The sequence below is a fragment of the Indicator indicator genome, chromosome Z, assembly GCF_027791375.1.
Source record: "Indicator indicator isolate 239-I01 chromosome Z, UM_Iind_1.1, whole genome shotgun sequence".
Lineage (NCBI taxonomy): Eukaryota > Metazoa > Chordata > Aves > Piciformes > Indicatoridae > Indicator > Indicator indicator.
Genome location: NC_072053.1, coordinates 55,257,756 through 55,281,280, shown reverse-complemented (window position 1 = coordinate 55,281,280; position 23,525 = coordinate 55,257,756). Strand labels below are relative to the sequence as shown.

At 41.4% G+C, this 23,525-nt stretch overlaps 1 protein-coding gene across 1 annotated transcript in view; it reads right to left on the bottom strand.

Moving 5' to 3' along the window:
- Positions 1-21,206, bottom strand: part of ERCC6L2 (ERCC excision repair 6 like 2) — a 57,399-nt gene extending 36,193 nt beyond the window's left edge. Inside the window, exons 1-8 of the mRNA XM_054397461.1 lie at positions 21,188-21,206; positions 16,291-16,715; positions 13,099-13,218; positions 11,161-11,354; positions 9,972-10,133; positions 8,485-8,692; positions 6,717-6,857; positions 631-744 (exon numbers count right to left, since the gene is read on the bottom strand). Of these exons, the coding sequence (XP_054253436.1) occupies positions 631-744; positions 6,717-6,857; positions 8,485-8,692; positions 9,972-10,133; positions 11,161-11,354; positions 13,099-13,218; positions 16,291-16,715; positions 21,188-21,206 (1,383 nt within the window). The remainder of the gene's footprint in view (positions 1-630; positions 745-6,716; positions 6,858-8,484; positions 8,693-9,971; positions 10,134-11,160; positions 11,355-13,098; positions 13,219-16,290; positions 16,716-21,187) is intronic.
- Positions 21,207-23,525: the final 2,319 nt, after the last annotated feature.

The window sequence follows — 23,525 nt, the reverse complement described above, 5'->3', positions numbered from 1 at the left end:
GAAAAAACTTGCCAAAATTAGCTAAGATTTCCTAATTTCCATTCGTTTGTGCCTTCTGAGAGGAAGTGGTAAAATCCCTTTCCCTTTGCTCATTCTTGGATCAAGGATCACACACAAGCATTTTTGAAAATTCTGCACTTTGTGGGTCTTGTACTATGGTACTTGCCACAGTTACAAGATTAACTGTTCTCCTGTTAAGCATTCTCCACTAAAACATGTTTCTCATTATTCAAGGAAACTCAGCTCTGAATATAATGTACTAGAGAAAAAACACCCCAACATTCTAATTGTCTATTATTTATTTGCAGAAAGACATTCCTCTTACTAGGCACTTATCATTAATGGAACACAAGTGGCACTACTACAAATCATTAAAAAGTATTCTCCCCCAAAAGTCTCCAATGTTTCTACAATCCTTATTTTCAGATATGCATCAACTAGATGGACATACTGTTGTGTAGCATCTTTATCTAAAAATGCTGCATTCTGAATTACTGAATGGAAAAGGAATTTTGCAAAATATCTCAATTTCAGCTAGTTAGTACTTAAAAAAGAGGTCAGCAGCAATTTTCTCCCAAAGTTTTCATCCCATTTTCTACAGGTCCATTTTCAGATACCTCTGAAACTAACCTGCTGCTTGCTAGTGTTGTCTGTCTGCAGCAGAGCAGCATGATTTGCAACCTTCTGAAGAATTGTCAGGTAACTGAAGCACAGTGACTTAACTGTTTCACCATGAGAATTTACCTACAAAAAAAAAAGAAAAAACCAACCAACCAAACAACAAACAAACAAAAAAACACAGGAAAAATGAATGAATTTCACACAAATACTCACAAAACTAAAAAAATCTAAAGTAATATTGAGTGATACAAAACACAGCACTGGCCACTAATGCCTGACCCAGCCCATCTGCCTGATCCTGCCCCATAGCCTGAACCACACCATAATCACCTGCTCAAAGCACCTGCACTTGCCCCAGCCAGCCTTCCCCTTATATAGCGGGCATGACATCAGTGTGGTATCTGAATACCCACTGGATGCCTCTGCTGGCCATCTTGGATGTGACCCCTTCCAGCTTCTTGTGAGGAAAACCCAAAACACCCCAACCAGAAACTTAGCTCTATCATAGCCAAACCCAAGACAGTTAGAAACAAGAATTCCTTAGTAGACAATCACTTCACAACTAATCTCAATGTAAAACAAACCAGAGTGGTTTGAATGACTTCTTACTCTGCAACTGTTAACTTTACTTTTCCCCACAGAAAAAAAATGTATAAAGTCTTACAAACAACTCAAGTAATGTCACAGCACCACAGTATCACAGTACATTAGAGGTTGGAAGGGACCTCCAGAGATCATCGAATACAACCCCCCTGCCAAAGCGGGATCACCTAGGGTAGTCTGCACAGGAATGCATCTAGACAGGTGTCGAATGCGCCCAGAGAAGGAGACTACACAACCTCTCTGGGCAGCCTGTTCCAGTGCTCCATCCCTCACTGTAAAGAAGTTTCTCCTCATGTTCAAGCTTGTACCCATTGCTCCATGTCTTATTATTGTGCACCACTGAAAAGAGATTGTCCCCCTCCACTTGACACCTACCCCTCAGATATGTATACACATTGATGAGATCCCCTCTCGTTGTAGGTGACTTCCTGCTGAGGGGAGAGGAGGGCCTGATATGCAGACCGAACCCACTTCATAGAGAGGTCTGCTGTCTCCCTGGTGCCTGGGTAAAGGATGTCGTAGGTAAACTTCCCAACCTTGTGAATCCTTCAGACTATTACCCACTGCTGGTGTTTCAGGTGGGTAGTGATGATGCAGCAGTGAGAGGATGACAATCAATTAAAAGAGACTTCAGGACCTTGGGGCAACTGCTAAAGGGACCAGGAGATCAAGTTGTGTTCTCCTCTATCCCTCTGACATCGGCAATGGACGAGGAAACATTTAGGAAGAGCCAACAGGTGCCTAGGACTGGTGTCATCAACAGGGGTTTGGATTTTATGATCACAGCTCAGTTTACAGGGCACCAGAGCTGCAAGCAAACAACGGGATGCACCTGTCCCAGAGGGGGAAAAGGATTCTAGGGCAGAAGTTAGCAGGGCTCATTGATAGGGCTTTAAACTAGGGGGAAGGGGTTGTTAATCTTATGATTGCCTGTGACAAACATTGAGGGAGCTCAGCAGAGGCAGAGGGATGGAGTGCTAGCAAGGCCTCTCAACTTGTTGCCCTGAGGCAAGCCAAGGATGAAGCACTGGGACACCCCGAGGGAATCAAGGGGGATTCACCTAAGAGGGTGACATGGCCAGCCCAGCTGAAGTGCCTCTAGGCTAATGCATGCAGCTTGGGCAATAAACAGGGGAAATGAAGGGCCTCTGTGCTGCTGGAATGCCATGACATAGTGGCTATTACTGAAACTTGGTGGGATGATTCCTATGATTGGAATGGGTACAAGCTCTTTAGCAAGGACAGGCAGGGTAGGAGAGGAGGAGATGTTGCTCTGTGACCAGCTAGAATCAGTGGAACTCCACCTGGGGAAGGATGATGAGCTGGTTGAGAGCATATATGGGTGAAGATTAAAGGGAAGACAGGGGAAGGAGATGTTACTGTAGGGGTCTGCTACAGGCCACCTGACCAGCAGAACCAAGCAGATGAGGCCCTCCACAGGCAAATAGAAGTGGCTTCACATTCACAAGCCCTGGTCCTCATGGGGGATTTCAACCACCCTGACATGTGCTGGAGGGACAACACAGCTAGGTACCAGCATTCCAGGATGGTTCTGAAATGCATAGATGACAACTTCCTCCTCCACATGGTAGAGGAACCAATGAGAAAAGGTGCTATGCTGGACCTTGTTCTCATCAGTGGGGAAGGGCTGGTGAGCAATGTGAGGTTCAGCGATAACCTTGGCTGCAGTGACCATTAAGCAAAAGAATTTAAGATCCTCAGGGCAACTAGGAGGATGTATCCCAAGTTTACAACCCTGGATTTTAGGCATGCAGAGACTTTGATCGCTTCAGGGGTCTGCTGGCCAAAGTATCATAGGATGAAACCCTAGAGGGAAGAGGGGCCCAGGACAGCTGGTCAGTGTTCAAGGATCACCTTGTCTGTGCCCAGAAGCAAAGTATACTCAAAGAGGGGAAAGCAGGAAAGAATGCTAGGAGACCTACCTGGATGAGGAAGGAACTCCTGCACATGCTGTCACACAAAAAGTAACTCTACAAGGAGTGGAAGAAAGGACAGCTGGAATGAGGGGCATATAAGGAAGCTGCCCAAGCAGCAAGAGACCTGGTTAGAAAAGCTAAAGCTCAGTTAGAATTAAATTTATCCAGGGAGATCAAGGGGAACAGTAAAAATTTCAATAGGTATATTACTGGTAAAAAGAAGACTAGAAAAGGCGTGGGCCCCCTCAGAAAGGAAACAGGTGAACAGGTAACAAGTGATGTGGAGAAGGTTGAGGTTCTCAGTGACTTCTTTACCTCAGTCTGCACTGGCAAGGGCTCCAGCCACACTCCCGGAATAATGGAAGAAAATGGCAGGGACTGGAAGAAGGAACTGCCCATGGTGAGTGAAGATCAGGTTCATGACCATCTGAGGAACCTGAAAGTGTTCAAGTCCATAGGACCAGATGAGATACACCCACAGGTGCTGAGGGAACTGGCAGATGAGGTTGCTAAACCCCTCTCTATTATATTCCAAAAGTCATGGCAGTCCTGGGACATCACCACTGACTGGAAAAGGGGAAATTTAACTCCCATTTTCAAAAAGGGAAAGAAGGATGCCGCAGGGAACTATAGACCAGCCAGTCTCACCTCTGTGCCTAGTGAGATCACAGAGCAGATCTTCCTGGAGGCACTACTGAGAAAGAAGAATAATGAAGAGGTGAATGGGTATAATCAACATGGCTTCACCAAGGGCAAATCCTGCCTGACAGACCTGGTGGCCTTCTATGATGAGGTCACAACATTAATAGATGAAGGCCAAGCAACTGACATCATTTACCTGGACCTGAGCAAAGCCTTTGACCCTGTCCTGCACGGCATCCTGCTCTCCAAGGTGGTAAAGTCTGGGTTTGATGGATGGACCATTCACTGGATAAAGAACTGGCTTGATGGCTGCACCCAAAGGGTGGCTGTCAATGGCTCCATGTCCAAGTGGAGGCCAGTGACAAGCGGAGTCCCTCAGGGATCAGTCCTGGGACCAGTCTTGTTCAGCATCTTTGTTGGCAACATGGACAGTGGCATTGAGTGCACCCTCAGCAAGTTTGCTGATGACACTAAGCTGTGTGGTGCAGCAGACATGCTGGAGGGAAGGGATGGCATCCAGAGGGACCTTGACAGGTTGGGGAGCTGGGCACAAGCCAACTGCATGAAGTTCAACAAGACCAAGTGCAAGGTCCTGCAGCTGGGTCAGGGCAAACCCAAGCACCAATACAGGCAGGGCAGGGACTGGTTTGAGAGCAGCCCTGAAGAATAGGACTTGGGGGTGCTGGTGGATGAGAAGCTCAACATGAGCCAGCAGTGTGCACCTGCAGCACAGAAAGCCAATCACATTCTGGGTTGCATCAAGACAAGTGTGGCCAGCAGGTCGAGGGAGGTGATTCTCCCCCTCTACTCTGCTCCAGTGAGACCCCACCTGGAGTGCTGCATCCAGTTCTGGAGCCCCTGTTACAGGAAGGATGTGGATCTGCTGGAGCATGTTCAGAGAAGGGCTACAAGGATGATGATTAGAGGCCTGGAGCACCTCTCCTATGAGGAGAGACTGAGACAGTTGGGACTAGAAGAGAAGGCTCTGAGGAGACCTTATTGTGGCCTTCCAGTATCTGAAAGGGGCCTACAAGAAAGCTGTTGAAGGACTTTTTAGGGTGTCAGCTAATGATGGTACTAGGGGGAATGGAACAAAACTAGAAATGGGTAGATTCAGATTGGATGTTAGGAAGAAATTCTTCACCATGAGGGTGATGAGACGCTGGAAGAGGTTGCCCAGGGAGGTGCTGGAAGCCCCATCGCTGGAGGTTTTTAAGGCCAGGCTGGATGTGGCTCTGAGCAACCTGATGTAGTGTGAGGTGTCCCTGCCCGTGGTAGGGGAGTTGGAACTAAATGATCCTTGAGGACCCTTCCAACCCTAACAATTCTATGATTCTCAAGACTAAAAAGCCCCATGTCTCTCAGTCTGTCTTCATAGGGAAGGTGCTCAAGTCCCCTAACCATCCTTATGGCTCTCTGTTGGATTCTCTCCAGCAGTCGTCTTTCTTGAACTGGGGAGCCCAAAACTGGATGCAGTATTCCAGATGTGATCTCATCAGGGCAGAGTGGAGTGGGAGAAGAACTTCCTTAGACCTGCTGGACACACTTTTCTTGATGCAGCCCAGGATATCAACGTCTCTCTTGGCCACAAGGGCACATTGCTGTCCCATGGAGAACTTATGTCCACTAGGACTTAAAGGTCTTTCTCTGTGGAGCTGCTTTCAAGCAGGGTATCCCCTAACCTGCACTGATGCCTGTTGTTATTCCTCCCCAGCTGCAGGACCCTGCACTTGACTGAACTTCATGAGGTTTGACTGCACTGAACTCTCCAACCTATCCGGATCTTGCTGGATGGCTGCACAGCCTGACGGGGTGCCAGCCACCTCCCAGTTTTGTGTCATCAGCGAACTTCAAACATTCTACAACGCAGCAGCAGCAAGAGCATCAGCTGTTTTTTTGGTTATGGTTGCCTGATTTGACCAATTTTTGTTTTCCTTTTCCTTCTCAAGTTACTAAATTTCACAGTTAACTCTGGAATAAGACAGTCCATAAGAGCGCTTAAGTATCAGCAGGCCTGCCCACTGCCCTTTGTTGATCAAGTTCATAAGCATTATACTTTTTCTACAAACATCAGTAGAAACAGAAGTCTGCAAAGAACTAACACTAGTATCTACGGAACATTAAATAGGCTGATAGAGGGACTGATTTTAAAGAAAGATGGAGAAGAGTAAATACGCTGCATTATGTGGGGAAAAAATACCCAAAAAACACACTACACAAGAATCTAAACAGGCTAGAAGGAAAATAGAGAGAAGCAAGTATAAGACATATGCATGTAAACATTTATAAGATATGCTTAACCTGAGCCTATTGAGTGACATAGGAAAAGCAAACACAAAACTAGACCGAGTGTTTAAAAGTCCAGAAAAGATAGAAGAAATATACAAAGCTGTTCCTAGTGCATAAAGCTCTGCCTGAGCTCTATGCCTCCTGCCACAGTTCTCCCTTTCATGTAGCAAAGTAAAACATGTTCAGTGGCACAGAAAGACACAACCCAACTGCAGTTATAACACAAGCAAAGCCCAGACAACTTGCAGGGTCGAGGATGCGTCTGATTTGCATCTTCTGCACAGACAGCCTGAGGCACATGGGAGCAGAAGGCCTGACATATCAGAACATCCCTTGCCAAAATTCACTATATCACAGTTGTACTTAATACATCCAGAATTATATATAACAACTGTTATATATAATTGTTATTGTATAAATAACAACCACCTGCTCAGGACATGCAAAGTATCTTTGCTGTAATCCCAACTCCATTCATGCTTGTGACAGGGCAAACCCATGTTTCCAGTCAAAATTTCCCAAATAGATGGCCTACGACCACGTTACCCTTCTGCACGGGCAGAGAGTTTCTGTAGAAAAGTAGAAAGACTTGTGTTCTAACATTGGAGCAATGCAAATTCTTACTTTGTAACAACAGTTCTTTCTTTTACGGCCACTGCTGCAAGTACAGGGCTCTCCTGCTCCTAATATTAAGCTTACATCCTCTGTCTCCAGCACAGCCTGGTACACTGCTTTCTGGAATTCAGTCAGGGAACAGTACACGATCTGTCAAAGAGAGAACCCCCAAACCCAACACAATTATGCACAGCATACCATGAAAACCAAAAAGCACTGCATCAGAAATCCTAGAACACAGAACAATGAAACAAAAATACATTTGCTCAGATAGTTACAGGAAATTATTCTATCACCAAATGAAAAAATGTGTATCTTGCCACCAAAACAGCATGGAGTTGTAATAAAAAGGTACATATCCCCTTCAAAAAATCTACAAAGAGTATCAATGTTAAGCTACAATAACCCGATGTCATCTTTCTATAAACCTCTCAGTAACGGCTTTTGTGAAGGTATAGGAGGAGGGCAAAGTGAGAGAAATAAATCCGTAATCGTAATTATGGATTTCCCTCTGCTTTGCAATTTGTTTGATTTGCCCTTTCTTTCCTCTTTTGAGGTCTACCTGTTGTAGGGCACTATCACAGGCTGAACAGACAGAATAAGCAATGAGAAGGCAAGGATCTACACAGTGGTACGGCCAAAACTTCTTAGAGAGCATGGGTGGCATCTCTGTGACATCTTTAGTCTTAAACAGCAGGAGACAGAAATCCCAAGATCATTCCCTAAGTTAGGCCACCCACATAGCATCAGCATCATGCTGAGCTATCATAATACAGCAGTAACCTGAACATTTACTCCATTAACAAGAGAATGAAAAGAATAAAACTTGCTAGATTTAAAAAAGCAATTGACTGATGTTTCTGTTAATCTTCCCTTCAGAAGATGTTTAGATGACATTATTATATGCTAAGGATGAAGAATAAATAACAGAATGAACAACAACAACACAAAACCAACAAAAACCCCACAAACTGCAAACTAATATATTTGTCTACTTAGAAGAAAAGCACAAATAAATGTAAGAACTTACCAGAACTCTTAGCTACAGTCATAAAGTATTATCACTTCATACAATGTTTACAATAGCATTAGACAGGATTACACACCTGTCTACAACCAGATTTTAGTCTGGGGGGTTTTATATTACTTAGCTGTCAAAAATCAGTGAGTTAAAAATTAAAAGCACACTGTTCTTTTCACAAAGCGTCAAGTTTCAAACTCAAAAGTCCTGCACAGGACTTCAAAAGATTTACATATCATGTCTTGGCTCTGCACAGGTGAGTACAAAAGTGCACATCAAATACTTGTGTAAATCACTAGTCAGAAGTCTAGCTGAGCGTTTTTATGCTTGATTAACTCCAGTTCAACACACAATCGTAGTAATTATGTGAACAAAGCACGCTACCGCATGTGCATTTTTTTCTAAGGCTTTGGATTCTTCTCAAATTCACAAATCCCAAAGAAAATCATGATCTACTACAGGCATGATGAAAGACAGAATACATACACACACAAAAAAACTCCAAACCACAAACCAAAAACTAACAACAAAAAAAGAAGAGAAGAGAAGAGAAGAGAAGAGAAGAGAAGAGAAGAGAAGAGAAGAGAAGAGAAGAGAAGAGAAGAGAAGAGAAGAGAAGAGAAGAGAAGAGAAGAGAAGAGAAGAGAAGAGAAGAGAAGAGAAGAGAAGAGAAGAGAAGAGAAGAGAAGAGAAGAGAAGAGAAGAGAAATTCATTATCACATTAGCATTGTATTTGAAATGTGCAGGTAGTCTTACTCGGTCTTCCTTTTTCGGCAATTGATCACTGATAAGGTCTTTGGTACGTCTCAGGAATGAGCCACACATTTTTCTGGCTAGCTTCACCATGGCCTTACGACATGTTGCTAGCTCCCTTTTAGTTGCAGTGTGTCTCTGGCCATGCTCCAATGGATCAGAAAATTTCTTCTTGAAATGTCCTCTGCTACCCAAAAGTCCTGGTACAGCCCTATGAAAAAATAAAGGGAGGTGGGGTATGTATGAAGGAATAACAATGTTTTCTTTAGTCCAAGGCAGTCTATATCTTTTTTCCATTGAATAAAAGCACACTACAAAATTTTCCATCTAACAGGAAGAGATCTTAAATTAACAATCATGAGATAAATGAATAAAAATTGTATATATAAAAATAGAAACACATACTACTTCCAGACATGCCATTTTTTAAATTTACTTTCTGTGACACTCAAATATTAAGCGATTCCTCTTAGGAAAAGAGTTGCCATTCCAGAAAAACAAAAGCTCAGCAGAACAACAGACACCACAAATAGAACTTCTAAAGCTACTACTGCCTCAAGGCTGCTACTGTTCAGGACCCTTGGGACCTTAGCAGTCATGTTCTCATATTTTACTGTTTGTATTAAAAACAGGCCATGCTGATATGACAATTTACTAGATGTAATCTTAAGAAATACAACAGAAAAAAGAATTTAGTAATCATTTTATAATTTAGCAGCACAACATATTTGAAAAGTATATTAACATCAGCACAGTCTTAAAGGTCAGAACACCACATTAACCTTACTATAGAAGTGTTTATTTCCTGATATTTTGATTCAGTCTGCATATCATATTTAAGGCATTTTTGCTTTCTTCCTCCTCTGAAAACAGCATTTCTATATAAGTCTTCTATACTTACATTTATATTTCAGGTAAGTTCCATCTCTCCCTCTGCACTAAAAGTTCTTTCTGGACAAAACTGCTGCTTTGCAAATATATACACACGTATTTTGAAAAACAACAAAATATTACTAGTGTCCTTTTCCAGTTAAGTCAGAATGACCTGCACACATGGGACAGAGCAAAGGCACAACGCTGTTGTGCAACACATTACACAAACTGTGTAATGATTCTCTATCTACTGTGCAGAGGACAGAAGAAGAAAAAATGAGTATCCTTAGGAAAGAAAACTAAACATAGGGAGAAAAAGAGAAAAAGAAATAATTTGAGCTGTTTCCCGAATTCCCCAAAGAATCCAGATAGTAGGAGCTCCAAACATATCAAACAACTGCAACATTCATACCAGGGGCTTATCTCCACAGATACATTGGAAAACTCTCATACTTTCATTCATACAAAACACTGGAGTTTTGTGTGTGGAGAGGGTTGTGTTTTGTTGATGATGTTTTGTCAGAGATGGATCCATATCATTCAGCTATATTCCAGTCCCACTGCATGGTTAACATATAGTGGTGTTTAATCATTAAAAAAAAAATATATATATTTACCAGTCCATAACACACCAAAGCTCCTTCATATTGTTTTGAAGAATGGTTCCAGTAAGGCCTATGCGAACATTGCATTTTAATGACTTCATGGTTTGCGTTATTTGAGCCTTTGGATTCTTGATTCTGTGTGCTTCATCCACTATCACAGCAGACCATTCTACACTGCAGATCAACCAGAAATACTGTATTAACAGAGAAGCTTTTGTCCACCCAGTCACATGCTCTGCAGAAAGTCAGGCAAATTCATATGCTGAAGCAATGTATTTGCAAGCAGTCTGTCACACATCAGATCTGTCCTCAAAAAGACAACAGCTAATACAATTCCTTTAGTCTTCTCCTATCTGCACTTCTCAGAGGGCGCAGAGGGAGATGGAGACCTGCTAGTTTTGGTGATGGCAAAACAAGAGCATTGTGACATACTCCATTGCCTGGAACCTTCCCAACACCTGAAATGACAAGATCCACTGACAACACCAGCTGCTAAGGGCAGGCTGCTGCTACCACTAGCTATTCACACAACTTGTACACTACTTCCAATATTACATAAGAAATACACTAGGATCAGATGAGAGAGAGGCTAAGTACTCCTGAGCACAACAGAAAGGCAAGACTCCCAGATTGACAATGCTGATAGCTATGGAGCAAATAAAGTAGGATTTCTAACACAATCTGCTGTCCAAAGGATCTCAATTCTGTTAATTTCACAAGAAACTTAGAACTATAAACAGACACATATACATCTTGTATCTGAAAGTTTCTAGGAGTCAAGAATTTCATTGACCTGGTGAAAATGCAAGTAACAAGGAAAATATCTTTTGAACATCTGCAAAATACTCTTTTTTTTTTCCCCTCCTTTTTTTTTTTCTTCCTTCCATTGTACTGAAAAACAGAAATCTCTTCTTAGTTACCACTGGTTTTCAGGCAGGCAATTCCTGTATCTTTTGGACAAGACTTCATGAACAGGCTAACAGTAAAGATTACCCTTATGAAAACTATTTAAACACTTCTACCAAGAATTCCACTACAAAGACAGTGTAAACTCCCCAAAGATCACTAAATGGGATTTACCTCTCCAGCACAGTGAGTCATTGGATTTAACAGTAAGTATATTACATAGTAGGAATACATATTTGCAAAGAACAATATTAGTTAAAATTCTGTATGTAGAAAACCATATTTAAATTATTACCTGTTAAATTCATCTAAATACAGGCGAAGTATCTCATACGTTGTAAGTGCAATTTCACATTTCCCTTGCTTGATGCGATTTAAGTCATCATCTTTTTTATTGCCATGTAAGATACAGACCTTAAAGTACCCCCAAGTGTCTAATTCATCTTTCCAGTTGTACAGCACTGAAAGAGGGGCCACTATGAGGAAAGTCTGAAAACAAATAGATGTTGCAGTATTATTGAAAAAAACTCAACACTGCACTTTCTCAAAAAGGAAAGTCAGTATCTGGAGATTTATTTTACTGCTTTGAACAATCTGAACTGCCTAATTCTGTCACTTCAAAGTACAGCATAGAAAATATCTGTAGTCATTATAAATTCAAAAGCAATCAGTTTACTCAGGATATGTAAAGAGTACAGGAGGAAACACTGTAAGATTACAAAAAAATAACGAAATAGTGCTACCTACTCAATTTTTACTCTACTGAAATATGCCAGGAGATAATACCACTCTGCTTTCTTATAGCATCTGTACACCATAAGAAAACAAAAAGATGAAGAGGGTAAGCATCTACCAATCCTCAAGTCTAGTCACCGTATGACTTCAAAACATAAGGACCTGAAAAGGGTTTAAAAAGTTAAGACAGCTCATACAACTCATCTAATATCATAGAATAATCTGTGAGGTGGGAAGGGACCTCAGAAAGTTTCTAGCCCAACTTTCCAGTGTGTCATGGACTGACTTGGACCTGCTGCTGTCATTCATACCATGCTGCAGTCATGCCAGCCTTAAAAATAAAAGTACTGGCTGGAGCAAAGTATTCTAGGGCTTGAAGTTCAAATTGTAACATGGGAGGTTTCCTGTTCTGGTTGCTGCCTCTGGGTTCTGGGTATCTCGGGTTTTGGTCTTTTCTGCTGGGACGGTGGTGGGATAAGGAGGGATGGGAGAGTAGTTTTCTGGCTTAGGCTTTTGGCTCCTGCAATTAGGCTAAGGTAATTACGTATTTTGTACTATGTTTATCTGATTTTGATCAGTAAACTCTATTCTTATCTCACTCGTTGTTTCAATCCCAAATTTTTTTATGTTACTTTTTCCTCACTTCTGTGTTGGGAAAACTGGTTCAGTTTGACCCATTTTGTTCTGATTCAAACCCTCACACAGTGAAAGCAGGGACAATACTGAATTCAGATCAGGCCATTAACATTAAATTCTTCTACTGTTCTTCCTAGGAGGAGTAATTTTTGTCTTTTTCACAGGTGCTAGCCCTTAACCTCTTCTTGTTTGCCTGTATTTCCTAAGGAACTTAACATCCAGTATTCAGAAAGCCATAGCCACATGAACCATTCTGCCAGTGAAATATAATTATTCCAGTAAAATAATGGAAAAGAGAACTCACATGAGTCCTGTGATGGGCAAAATTAAAATTATCTTTGGATTTCTCTCATATGCACACAACTTTTACATGTATCCTTATCTTCTGTACCTGCATTCGATTATGTGGATTATCATACTTCCGGTATTTGATAGTCAAGCAAGAAAATATCTGAGGTTACAAGAATATTAGCAATACATTTTTCATATATATGTATTCACCTTAATTGTTTAAATATCCTGTTAATGTAAACACACATGGGGTTTTGTACTTTAAAAATGCAACCACACTACTCAGTGACATGGACTTTTCAAAGTACTCTAGCCACAGATTTCATCCAGGTATTTCTGAATCTGTTGTGTTAATGTAAACAATATCAGCAGATGAGGCAATAACAGCTAGATAATGCACTATGGCAGTGCACTTGAAAACTGAAAACTTTCCGCACACTACCGGGAACCATGAATTGAAGTAGATAAATTCTAAAGATGGAGATACATAAAGTCCTAAAGCAAACAAATGGAAAAAGTCCAAGCATTGCTTTTTACCAAAATCCGTAACTTGTACCACTAAAAGCTGTACCTTCTTGGGGTTACACTTCAATTCTTTTTTCATTGTCCTCCGTAGAAATTCTGGCATATTATTTTCAATATCCTCACGTGTTCCCTTTTTGTGCAACACTGCAGCCAGAAATGAAATTACCTTGAGAAAGAAAACAATTCTTAGTGATTATATTCAAAAATGCCAACAGAAATTGAGAGATTTCCATTGAAAATAAATATTCACGATAAAATCCTGGATGGGATTTAATAATGTGGGTTTTGGGGAGAATTGGATTTGTTTTGTTTAGGCTTTTTGTTTGTTTGCTTGTTCTAATCAATCCCCACTTTTAAAATGGGAATCCCTTCCCTTGGAGAATCCTGAATTCATGATAAGAGCAATTACTTGCTCGGTTTCACTGCTTCATCCTCTAAGAACTAAAGTCCCCAAAATTCACAAGAGATTATGAATGAGCCAGGAAAAAATAGAGAAGAGGCACGCCTTGCAATTCTCCTCCATTTTCAGATGGGTATTTGAATCTTAGATGAGAAAACAGAAGGCATACCTGCCAACTATACTCTCAGCACTACTCCTGCAAAAGGATGAAGTTTAAACTAGGTTAGATTTTTACTAACACATAATTTTATTTATGTTCCATTCCTTCCAATTCCTGTTTTTAGCTTCAAAATCAGTTCTTTCTTTTGTGTTTATGATTCTCGCATCTGACTCAATCAGTCAAGACAATTTCCCTTTGATTATGAGATACTTACTACCACAACAAGGGCAAATATCCCAGCACAGGCTATTCCAAGGTGCTCCAGTAGTAATCCAAAACAAGAAGACAACACAGAGATATATGGCTAGAACATGCAAATCCATAAAATACACTCAGGATAAATGGTATCCACAAGGTTAAGCAGCAGCAAGGGACAGATGCATCATCAGAAAGGTGCCTTTCTTTTGAAAACTCAACAGGTCGCTTTAGTCATAGCAGCCAGCTCCAGCCACTTCCTTTAGCCCTCACAGCAGGGCAGAGGTAAAACCTGCTGATTGCTAAAAATGAGGAAATTTCCAGTTTCCTCCCTCTAAGAATGGGAGGAAAAGAGCCAGCCAGGAGTGCAGGAAAAATATCTGAGAATAGTAACAGTACATGAGCAGAGGAGAGAGCAATCCCTCATACACAGGGCCACAGGATAGGAAAAAGATACACAGAAGGAAAAAGATACAGAGAAGAAAAAACCCCAAACTTTTTAATATGTAATATGTCACATAAACTGCACCTAGGAGGAATTTTAAATTTGCATATGTTATTTAGCTTTCTCTTTTAAAAATAATTTTGAGAATATTATTTAAGTGAACACAGGATCTCTCTGTGTCTTCCAGATCCTCCATTTTGGACAAATTATGCATCAAGTTTGTAATAACAGCAAAGGCTGTAAAAGGGCAAGTCTGGTGAGAAATCTTTGGCTCTTCCAGACAAAGCATGATGCAACCTAAAGGCCTTAACAGGAAACTAAGTGCAATCACAGTAAGAAACAACACTATTCTACTTGCCTCCTCTCAGATTCAGCTTGAAATCAAAAAGGAATGCAGTGAGGCCAATTTAAGCAAAAATCAGTTCAGAAGTACAAAGAACGCTGAAATGCAAGAGTCTTCTAGAAAAGCATTTATCTCGTAAGTCATCCTCTAATTCAAACCCAGTAAGATTCAGCCAACTAACAAGCATAAGGCAAGTTTTCATTAAGACTTAGTTACTTGATGAAGTTGAGTATTTATTCCTTCATATATAATAATCTTTTCTAAACAAGTGAAATCGTCTTTTACTTCATAGCCACTGAACTGCCTATCCCTTACTGAACTTGACGAAGATTAAATACTGTTTTATAAAAAATACACAAGATTTTCTTGAAAATCTGTACCTTTCTACCACAAACTCTATACTGATTAAAAGAAATACAAAGTAGATGTGATTTCTACACACCAACACATTCCACTGTGTGATAAATATGACCAGCTCACTACAGAATCAGCTCTGCATCTCTTAGATTTTTTGAGTCTCCAACAAGACAACTTCATTTTCGCTCCACAGTTTACTGCTCCCTTATATAGATGTTTCTCACTACATGAAGTGAGATTATTTGCAGTTCTGAGTGGAAACAAATTTCCATAACTACTGAGTTCCTAAACTGCCAAGAAACATAAGGTAAATAGGAAATGCTTAGCTTTAATAACATCTGCTAACAGATCAGCAGCAGCTACACACATCCACAATACACCTCTGAATGCTCTCTTCAGAGTTTTGACAGTTTTACTCACTCCTGTTTTCAAATTTGCTATAGAGCAATACTTCTTTTCACTGAAAGGTGTCTCTAGACATTGTCCTATACTGAAAGGCAGCAGACACTACTGCCAGCATTTGTCAGCGAAGGAATGAGTTTGTAATTTGACACATGGAGAGAGAAAAGACAGAGGGACAAAGACTAGCCATCACATGATCCAAGCTGTTGACCTAAAACCAGACAGATTATAAGGAGAATTTTAAACATAAATCCACCCTAATTTTAGTAAAATAAATAAACCACTTGGGCCACACTGATTCAAAGCTTAACGGAAAAATCCAGCTATACTTTTGTCCTTTCATCAATCCAAATTGTATTTCCAAAAGAGTGACAAAAATAACATAGAACATCTAACCACTTTTTCCAGAGATGGGAGTCAATGTGTCTATTTTGCCATGTTCCCAGTAAACTACTTGTTTTCAGAGGAAAAAAAAAACCAAGCAAACAAACAAAACAAAAACAAAACAAACAAAAACCAACCAACCAAACAAACACAAAAAAACAACATTCAAAAAGCTGCAGTCAGATAAGAGCTGTAAGTATTTCTAGCATACTCCAGTGAAAATTACTTTTCATGATGCACAGGTACTAATCCTCATGGTAAATTCACCACAAAAGGAATTGTAACATTTTAACTACTGTTACTAGTCATGCTTACACTAAAAAGAGCCACATCCCAATTTTGTGGCCTCTCAGGAGTGAATCATATATCAGCAATGGCTTCTAGCTCTATGTGCTGTCTGGGACAGTTGTGTCCTGCCTCCTCCAATTCCACAACAGCAAAGGGAGGTCAAACTTCACTGAGGTGACTTTTCTTAAAAACTTTATTTTGAAAAAGACTTACACACTGCCAAAAAAATTCTATTCTGTCATTGTAAAAATAAAAAAAGAATACCTGTATTGTCTTTCCAAGGCCCATATCATCTCCAAGAATACAACCCCTTTTATTAGTATAGTGTCCATAGAGAAACTGGGCTCCTTCTCTTTGATAATCACGCAGGTATCTGTTAATTGTATATGGGATAAAATCGCCATTGTCAGATAATTTAAAAGCAACTGCAGGAGATGGAAAATTTTGGTCAGGAAAATAAGGCTTTTCAAGGTCGCCATCATCAAATATTAAGCTTTTCCAGGGTCCTCTACTGGCTTGGACTCTATGAAGCTCAGTTATTAGTATTTTTCTTTCTTCGGACTCAGAGAATGATACAACAGCAAATGATTTTCCATTCTTGTCCTTTTCAATAGAGCATATTGTTCCTTCATGAAGTTTCCCATCTTCAGGACAAGGGACAAGGCATTTCTCCCCAGTACACCAATTATCTATAAAAAAAAGGGACCAAACACACATAGTGGTAAACTGGACAGATCTACAAATACTTCATTTAGTCACACTAATAAAACATTTAATATAAATTTACTTTGTAAAATACATATAACTTAAAAGATTTTACTGAAGGTTGCATTAGAATCAGCATACCAATCACGGTCCCAGTTGACTGGAGGCCAGCAAATGTGACACCCAGATACAAGAGCCAGAAGGATGATCCAGGGAACTAGAGGGCTGTCAGTCTGACCTCGGTGCCAGGAAAGGTTATGGAGCAGGACATCCTGAGTGCCATCACATGGCACTTATAAGACAATCAAGTGATCAGGACAAGTCAGCATGGGTTTATGAAAGGCAGGTCCTGGCTGACTAATCTGATCTCCTTTTACAATAAGGTGACCTGCCTAGTGGATGAGGGAAGGGCTGTGGACATTGTCCACATGGACTTTAGTAAAGCCTTTGATACTGTGTCCAACAGCAGTCTCCTTCAGAAATTCACGGCACAATGCTTGTATAAACGCACTATGCTCTGGATAAAAAAACTGGCTGAATGTCTGGGCCCAAAGAGTGATAGTGAACAGAGTTAAATCCAGCTGGCAGTCAGTCACTAGTGGTGTCCCTCAGAATTCAGTACTGGGACATGTCCTCTTTAATATCTTTATTAATGACCTGGATCTGCAGATGACACCAAGCTGGGTGGCTGCGCTAATCTGCCAGAGAGTAGAGAAGCTCTATAGTAGGATCTGGACAGGTTAGGTCAGTGGGCCAAGGCTAATTGTATGACGTTCAACAAGGCCAAGTGCCAGGTCCTGCACCTGGGTCACTACAACTCCATGGTACGCTACAGACTTGGGGATGTATGGTTAGAAAGCTGCAAGTTGAAGAACCTGGGGGCATTGGTTGATAGTTGACTGGAGTCAGCAGTGTGCCCAGGTGGCCAATAAGGCCTATAGCACCCCAGCTTGTATTAGAAACACTGTGGCCAGCAGGAATAGGGAGGTGATCATCCCCCTGTACTCAACACATTGATGAGGACACACCTCAAGTACAGTGTTCAGTTCTGGGCCCCTCACTATAAGAAGCACATTGAGGTGCCCCAGTGTGTCCAGTGAAGAGCAATGAGGCTCATAAAGGGCCTGGGACACATGGCCTACAAGGAACATCTGAGGGAGCTGGAATTGTTCAGCCTCAAAAACTGGAGGCTGAGGGGAGACCTCATCACTTTCTACAATTACCTGAAGGGAGGCTGGAGCGAGGAAGGGGCCAGCCTCTTCTCTTAGTGGAAAGTGACAGGACTAGAGGAAATGGTACAAGCTGTGCCAGGGGAGTTTCAGGCTGGATATTAGGAAATACTTTTTAATTTGAAGGGTTATCAAACATTGGAATGGTCTGTCCAGGGCAGTGGTGGAGTCACCATCCCTGGAAGCATTTAAGTAGCATGTGGATGCGGCACATGTGGATCACACTAGGCTCATGGTTTAGTGTTGACCCTTCAGTGCAGGGTCAAAGATTGCACTGGCTGATCTTGAAAGTCTCTTCCAACTGAATATATTCTGTGATTCTAGAGAACCAAATTCAGAGTGAGACATAAAATTATAGCTTGTTCAAGCACTGCTATTTTATGAATATTGGAAAGGCTATATGAAAAACATCTGATGTAAGTCCCAAATTCAGGTATGTTCAGTTGTTGCACAGTGGCTTCATGCAGACAAACACTGATATGCTGATGTCTGCAGCTACAGTGTCCAATTAACAGACCATGTGACCTGGTCAGAAAGGTCTTCTGCATCAGACACACATCTGATCTACCTGAATCTAGTACTGCACTGTAGTAAATTGTTATGTAGTTATAATCACATAGGAAAAGATCACCTTTCTCTCAACAAAATCTAGAACAGCTTAAAGAAGCCCAACAATCTATATTCAGAGATAATAGTGTACTTTATGAACGCATACTATCATATAATTTGCCTTTACTGTTCATCAAATTCACTAATTACTCAGTAACTGCTTACACGGCTGTAATCTTGAATTGTTACAATCTGTTTATCTGCATGGTCTCACTACAGCTTTAATATAGCATATCAAATATTAACAGCAGAGATGACTTAACTGCTTCATGTTCATCTACTCATTTTTATGTTTCATGCACACAGATGATAGTTAAATGGTATGCATGCTGCTACCAGAGAAAGAATAGTGGTGTGTCAGAGTCAAAAGAATCCACATCATACTAACAACAAACAAATAAATAAATAAATACATACATAAATAACCTCTTCTGCTACTACTGAGAAAGTTATTATCAGTAGCAGTGAGAGGCACCTATGTTTTTATGGGAAGGAGCAAGTCAGAGAGAATCTTGCATCAGAACACGTATTCGTATTTCATACCTATGACGTAGTACATCTTTCTGGGCATGTCAACCCAGCTACATTTTCGTAAGACAAAGAACAGTCTTGAAGGCAAGGAACTCCACTTTGCCCCATTTTTATGTCTCAGAGCAAAAAACTCATGGAGAAGATGGATTCTTCTTAGGAGTTCAGGACCTCCTTGAAGTATACACTCCTAGAATTTTCTCCAGAATGTGTTAGTTCCATCAGTGACAACTATACTTAATTTTAAAAAAATAATGTAATTATATACACTAAGAGAAAACAAACCACTCATGTATTCCACTATTTTTCAACCACTAGTGGCTACAAGTTGACCTCCAGACAACAATAATAATTGTACAAGCATACAGAATACCTCTCTTTGAAATTCTTCAGCCTTAAAGTATTTCTTTAGCTATAGATTTCCCCAGGCAGGTGTACTTTGTGTATTTAGCAAACCTCAGCCTACCTCTCTTCCAAGTAGCTCCATTCTCCCTTCAACGTACTCAGATTTCTTGCATTTGGTGTCTTCTGACTACAAATTTCACAGGTCTGTTTTCTAGCGTCAAGGTTTTGCATACTATGAACTTTGATCCCACAACCTAAATAGATGGTCCATTAGTTCTTATACTAACAAGATCACAAACCACAATCTCTCCATTAGAGTCATCATTTTGCAGATTAAAAATGCTCCTTTTATCCTTACTTGAGAAATTCAGTCCTACATGCTGTACATAAACTGCACTTGAAGCTCAAATAAATCTCTTGAAGTTTAGGGACATCTCAAACACGCTCTGATCAACAGACAAAAAACATGCATGTGAACTTCTCCCAGTAGCATGTGAGTATTTGAACAATTTCTCAAAAACAAGAAAACTAAAAAAATGAAACTATATACAGTTCACTGCCAAATAAGCAAAACTAAGTTTGAAATGAGAGCTTTGCCATAATTACTTTCCTTTACAGTAATACCTGAAATGACATGCAACACTAGTTTACAGACTCTCAAGTTCAAACTATGACTTCAGATAATAATGCTTTAGCTTTTAGCTAAGTATTTACTTGAGTTTAACGAGTTGCCTATGGCTTGTCAAAATTAGAGTTCCAGATGCAAAGTGCAATAAACACACCAGCCAAGTCTCAGCATTACCAAACTACAAACCTAGTGAGAAACTAGAAACTGAGTAAGAAAAGCAATGGTACTAAGACACCTTTGCTAGAAAACCCCAGATAATAATGCTGTACAAGCCAAAGCAAGAATTGCTACATTAACTAGTCCAATTCACTGATTTCTTGGGTTTCAAACCACAGCTATGACTTATGCAGGGTACTATCCTTAAAAATGAACGTTATCTGGTATGTCTTCTTAGCATCGGTACAGCACTCTTTCAATCAATGAAGAAAGCTGGTATTTAAGATGCCTTCCTCTATTTACCTTTTATCACAGCTGAAAAAAATGTACTATTATAAAAATTTTACTAAATAATGCTCATAATGGCCTACTGTCACATGCTACTTCAACTACTCCTCTGCAAAAGAGGCAAAACTATCATGAATGCATTCTAAGTGTTGAGATTTTGAACACTAATGTAGAGTGCAAAGGAGTTTTCACATTCCAATAAATGACTGTGAAAGCAAAATTCCAAGAATACTGTAAAGGGCATGCATTTTGTTCTTCTGAATTGTAAAGCTTAATAACAAGGTTGGTAAACAAAAGAGAGCCTCCAAATGTTCTCTTCCAAAAGACGACGAAGGATTTTTGAGTTCACTCAATCCCATGTTTCCACTTCTTGCAAGCACAAATTCAAAATGTACACTCTGATAAACAGAACCGATTAAACCGGGTTTTTTCCCTCAGTATTCCTAAAATACATCCAGCATCTTAGAATTGAACACCTCAGCTTTGCTGTTAGTTGAGGCCTCACAGCAGTGCCAGCCCTCAGGTCTGCACTTCCCCACGGCGGACGTGCGGCAGCACCGCCCGTGGGTCGCCAAACACCGTGTCACTTCCACAAATGCTCCCATTTTCCACCTCAGTAAACGGGAGTAAGTCTCTGAACTGCGCTCTGAAAAGATACGCGGAAGATACTTACCTGGGACATCATCACACATTTTAACTGTTCTCCCCGCAAAGCCTGTAGGCGGAAGCACCCGGGGACAGGGGAGAGACCAGAAGCTAGCCACGCGGCTGCTCTACGGGCCTGCTGCCACAGGCAGGGGACACGGGCCGATCAAGCAGCCGCACTCCTTTGCTGGAAGCGGCATGCTGCCCCGGACAGGGCACTGAGGAACACGGACAGGGGCGCCGAACATCACCCAGCGGGCACCTCACAGAGCGTCGGGGAAGGAAAGCGTCACTCGCCCCCCACGATGTACTCGCCCCGGCGATGAAGGCCCCGACACGACCACCCCCCCGATAACCCACCGCACATCACCCAACCCTCCCTCCACCCCCGCCGAGGCGCCTGGAAACGGGGGCAAGCGGCCCCTTCACCTCCCCGTTTCTCGCCCGGCCCCCACCACAACGGGCACAGCAGAGGCCCGGACACAACCAAGCGAGCGGGGTAGGGGATGTCTCACGGGTACCGCGAGAAGGGTACTACGACGAGACTTCGTTCTTAAAGGAGCCGGGGCAGGGCGGGAGGCGTGGAGGTTTGCGAGCTTTGTTTGTTTCGTTGCTGCGAGGGCAGGCGCGGAAGGATGCGGGTTGTGGCTGCGCGGCCGTTTGCACCGTGGGGCCCTCGGGGCTTGCGGCCCTGCTGCCACGAACCGTCTGCGGGCAGCTGCGGTGCTGTGGCTCGGTCAGCGCTTGGACAGAGAGCGGCCGTGGGTCCTCCTGAGACGTGTCACTTAAGAAAAAACAGCGCGCGGCGTTACGCGAACCGAGCCCAGGGCGCTTTTCACGAACACGCTGCGGGGCGGAGTTTAGCCCATGTGGCGGGTCTGCGCATACCTGCGACTAAAGAATAACCGCGGCATTTCCCTAAATGCTCCTGAGCAGAGTGCAATTACTCCAGATGGAATAATTTACTATCCTGACTCACGCTACCTGTACTGTAACTGAGCTTGCGTCTATTGCAGCCCCTGTTTGTAGCAAAAATCTGCAGGGGGTTGGGGGGTGGAGGGAGAGAGAGGGGGAGTGGAACAAAAGGATCTAAAGTTATTTTGCATGAAGAAACTGCTCAGGTAGACCAAAGTAATGCAATGAAAAGTGCAGCGGATGTTCTGTAAGAGCGTGGCCTTGATGGCAGAGAGGAGTAACCTGAGGTGAGCATGGGAAGAACCGAAGGAGGTGCAGCATTAGGGCAAGTGGCTTAAACTAGAGGCCCCTTTGCTGTACCAGTTCCGGTGTAGTTTGGCTGGTTAGCAGTTCACACGCTCTGAGGTGACAAGAATGTCACGTGTTGCTAATGAGTCTTGTACGTGGGCTGACTGCAGAACCTCCAATAGTGGTTATTTTGTCCTCCTGTGAGAGCAGCAGTGGATAAGCATACATGTGTAGCCAAGAGAATTTTGCAGCCATTCCCTGAGTACTGCCTCCAAAGCAGCTGAATCCTGAACTGCAGTCTATCTCAGTTCCACCTTGCTGTTCGTTTGACAAAACGTTTTCACATGCATTTAACAGCAAAATACTAAGTAATTTTACTTATGAAAGTTAAGCATATCTGTATAAATATTGTGCAAGAACTAATCAAATTTGCCTTAAAAATAGTTTTTTTTTTTTTAATGCAAAATACATCAGTTTGGGTTAAATTATTTGTCTTTTAACTTCAGTCATTGGAATGACATGTTAAGGAGGAATTAAGACATTAGAGGGGAAAAAAATCAGGATATTTTTGGCATATGCAGTAAAAGTGTATAATGAAGGTGGGCAGTCTGGCTAATCAAAATTCTACATCCCACTATATTTTTAGAAGCAAGGAGAGGCAATGAATTTTCTACTGTATAGGTCTTCATGATGTGCAGGCAGCTACCTGTCAGCTCTGAGATTAATGAATATTTAGGCAAGCTGGAGTAGTGTTAAGGTGCTACTTTAATTTGTGTGCTTTTGGCCAGAATTTTGTTCTAACAGAAGTTAATGCAAGGTGGATGGCATTTGATCGATTGATTATGTTAGAATTAATAGGAAAAGAGCAAGAATCAAAGCACTAATATAGTGGCTTCAAGAAGAAACTACCATGTTGTTTAAAACATAATACAGCACCAACAAATTACATTGTTTTAAAAATACACAGGTAGGCATGGACTTAAATGTGTTCATTCCAAAGGAATGTGACAGCAACTATACCATCATAACACCAAGGGTGAAAACAGGATGGCATTTTGTATTTTTAAAATCTGGCAAAATAAACACCGCATAACTTTGCTATGATCTCAGATACTTACTACACCATGGCTCTCAGAGCATTTTAAAGAAAAAAAAAAACGCTC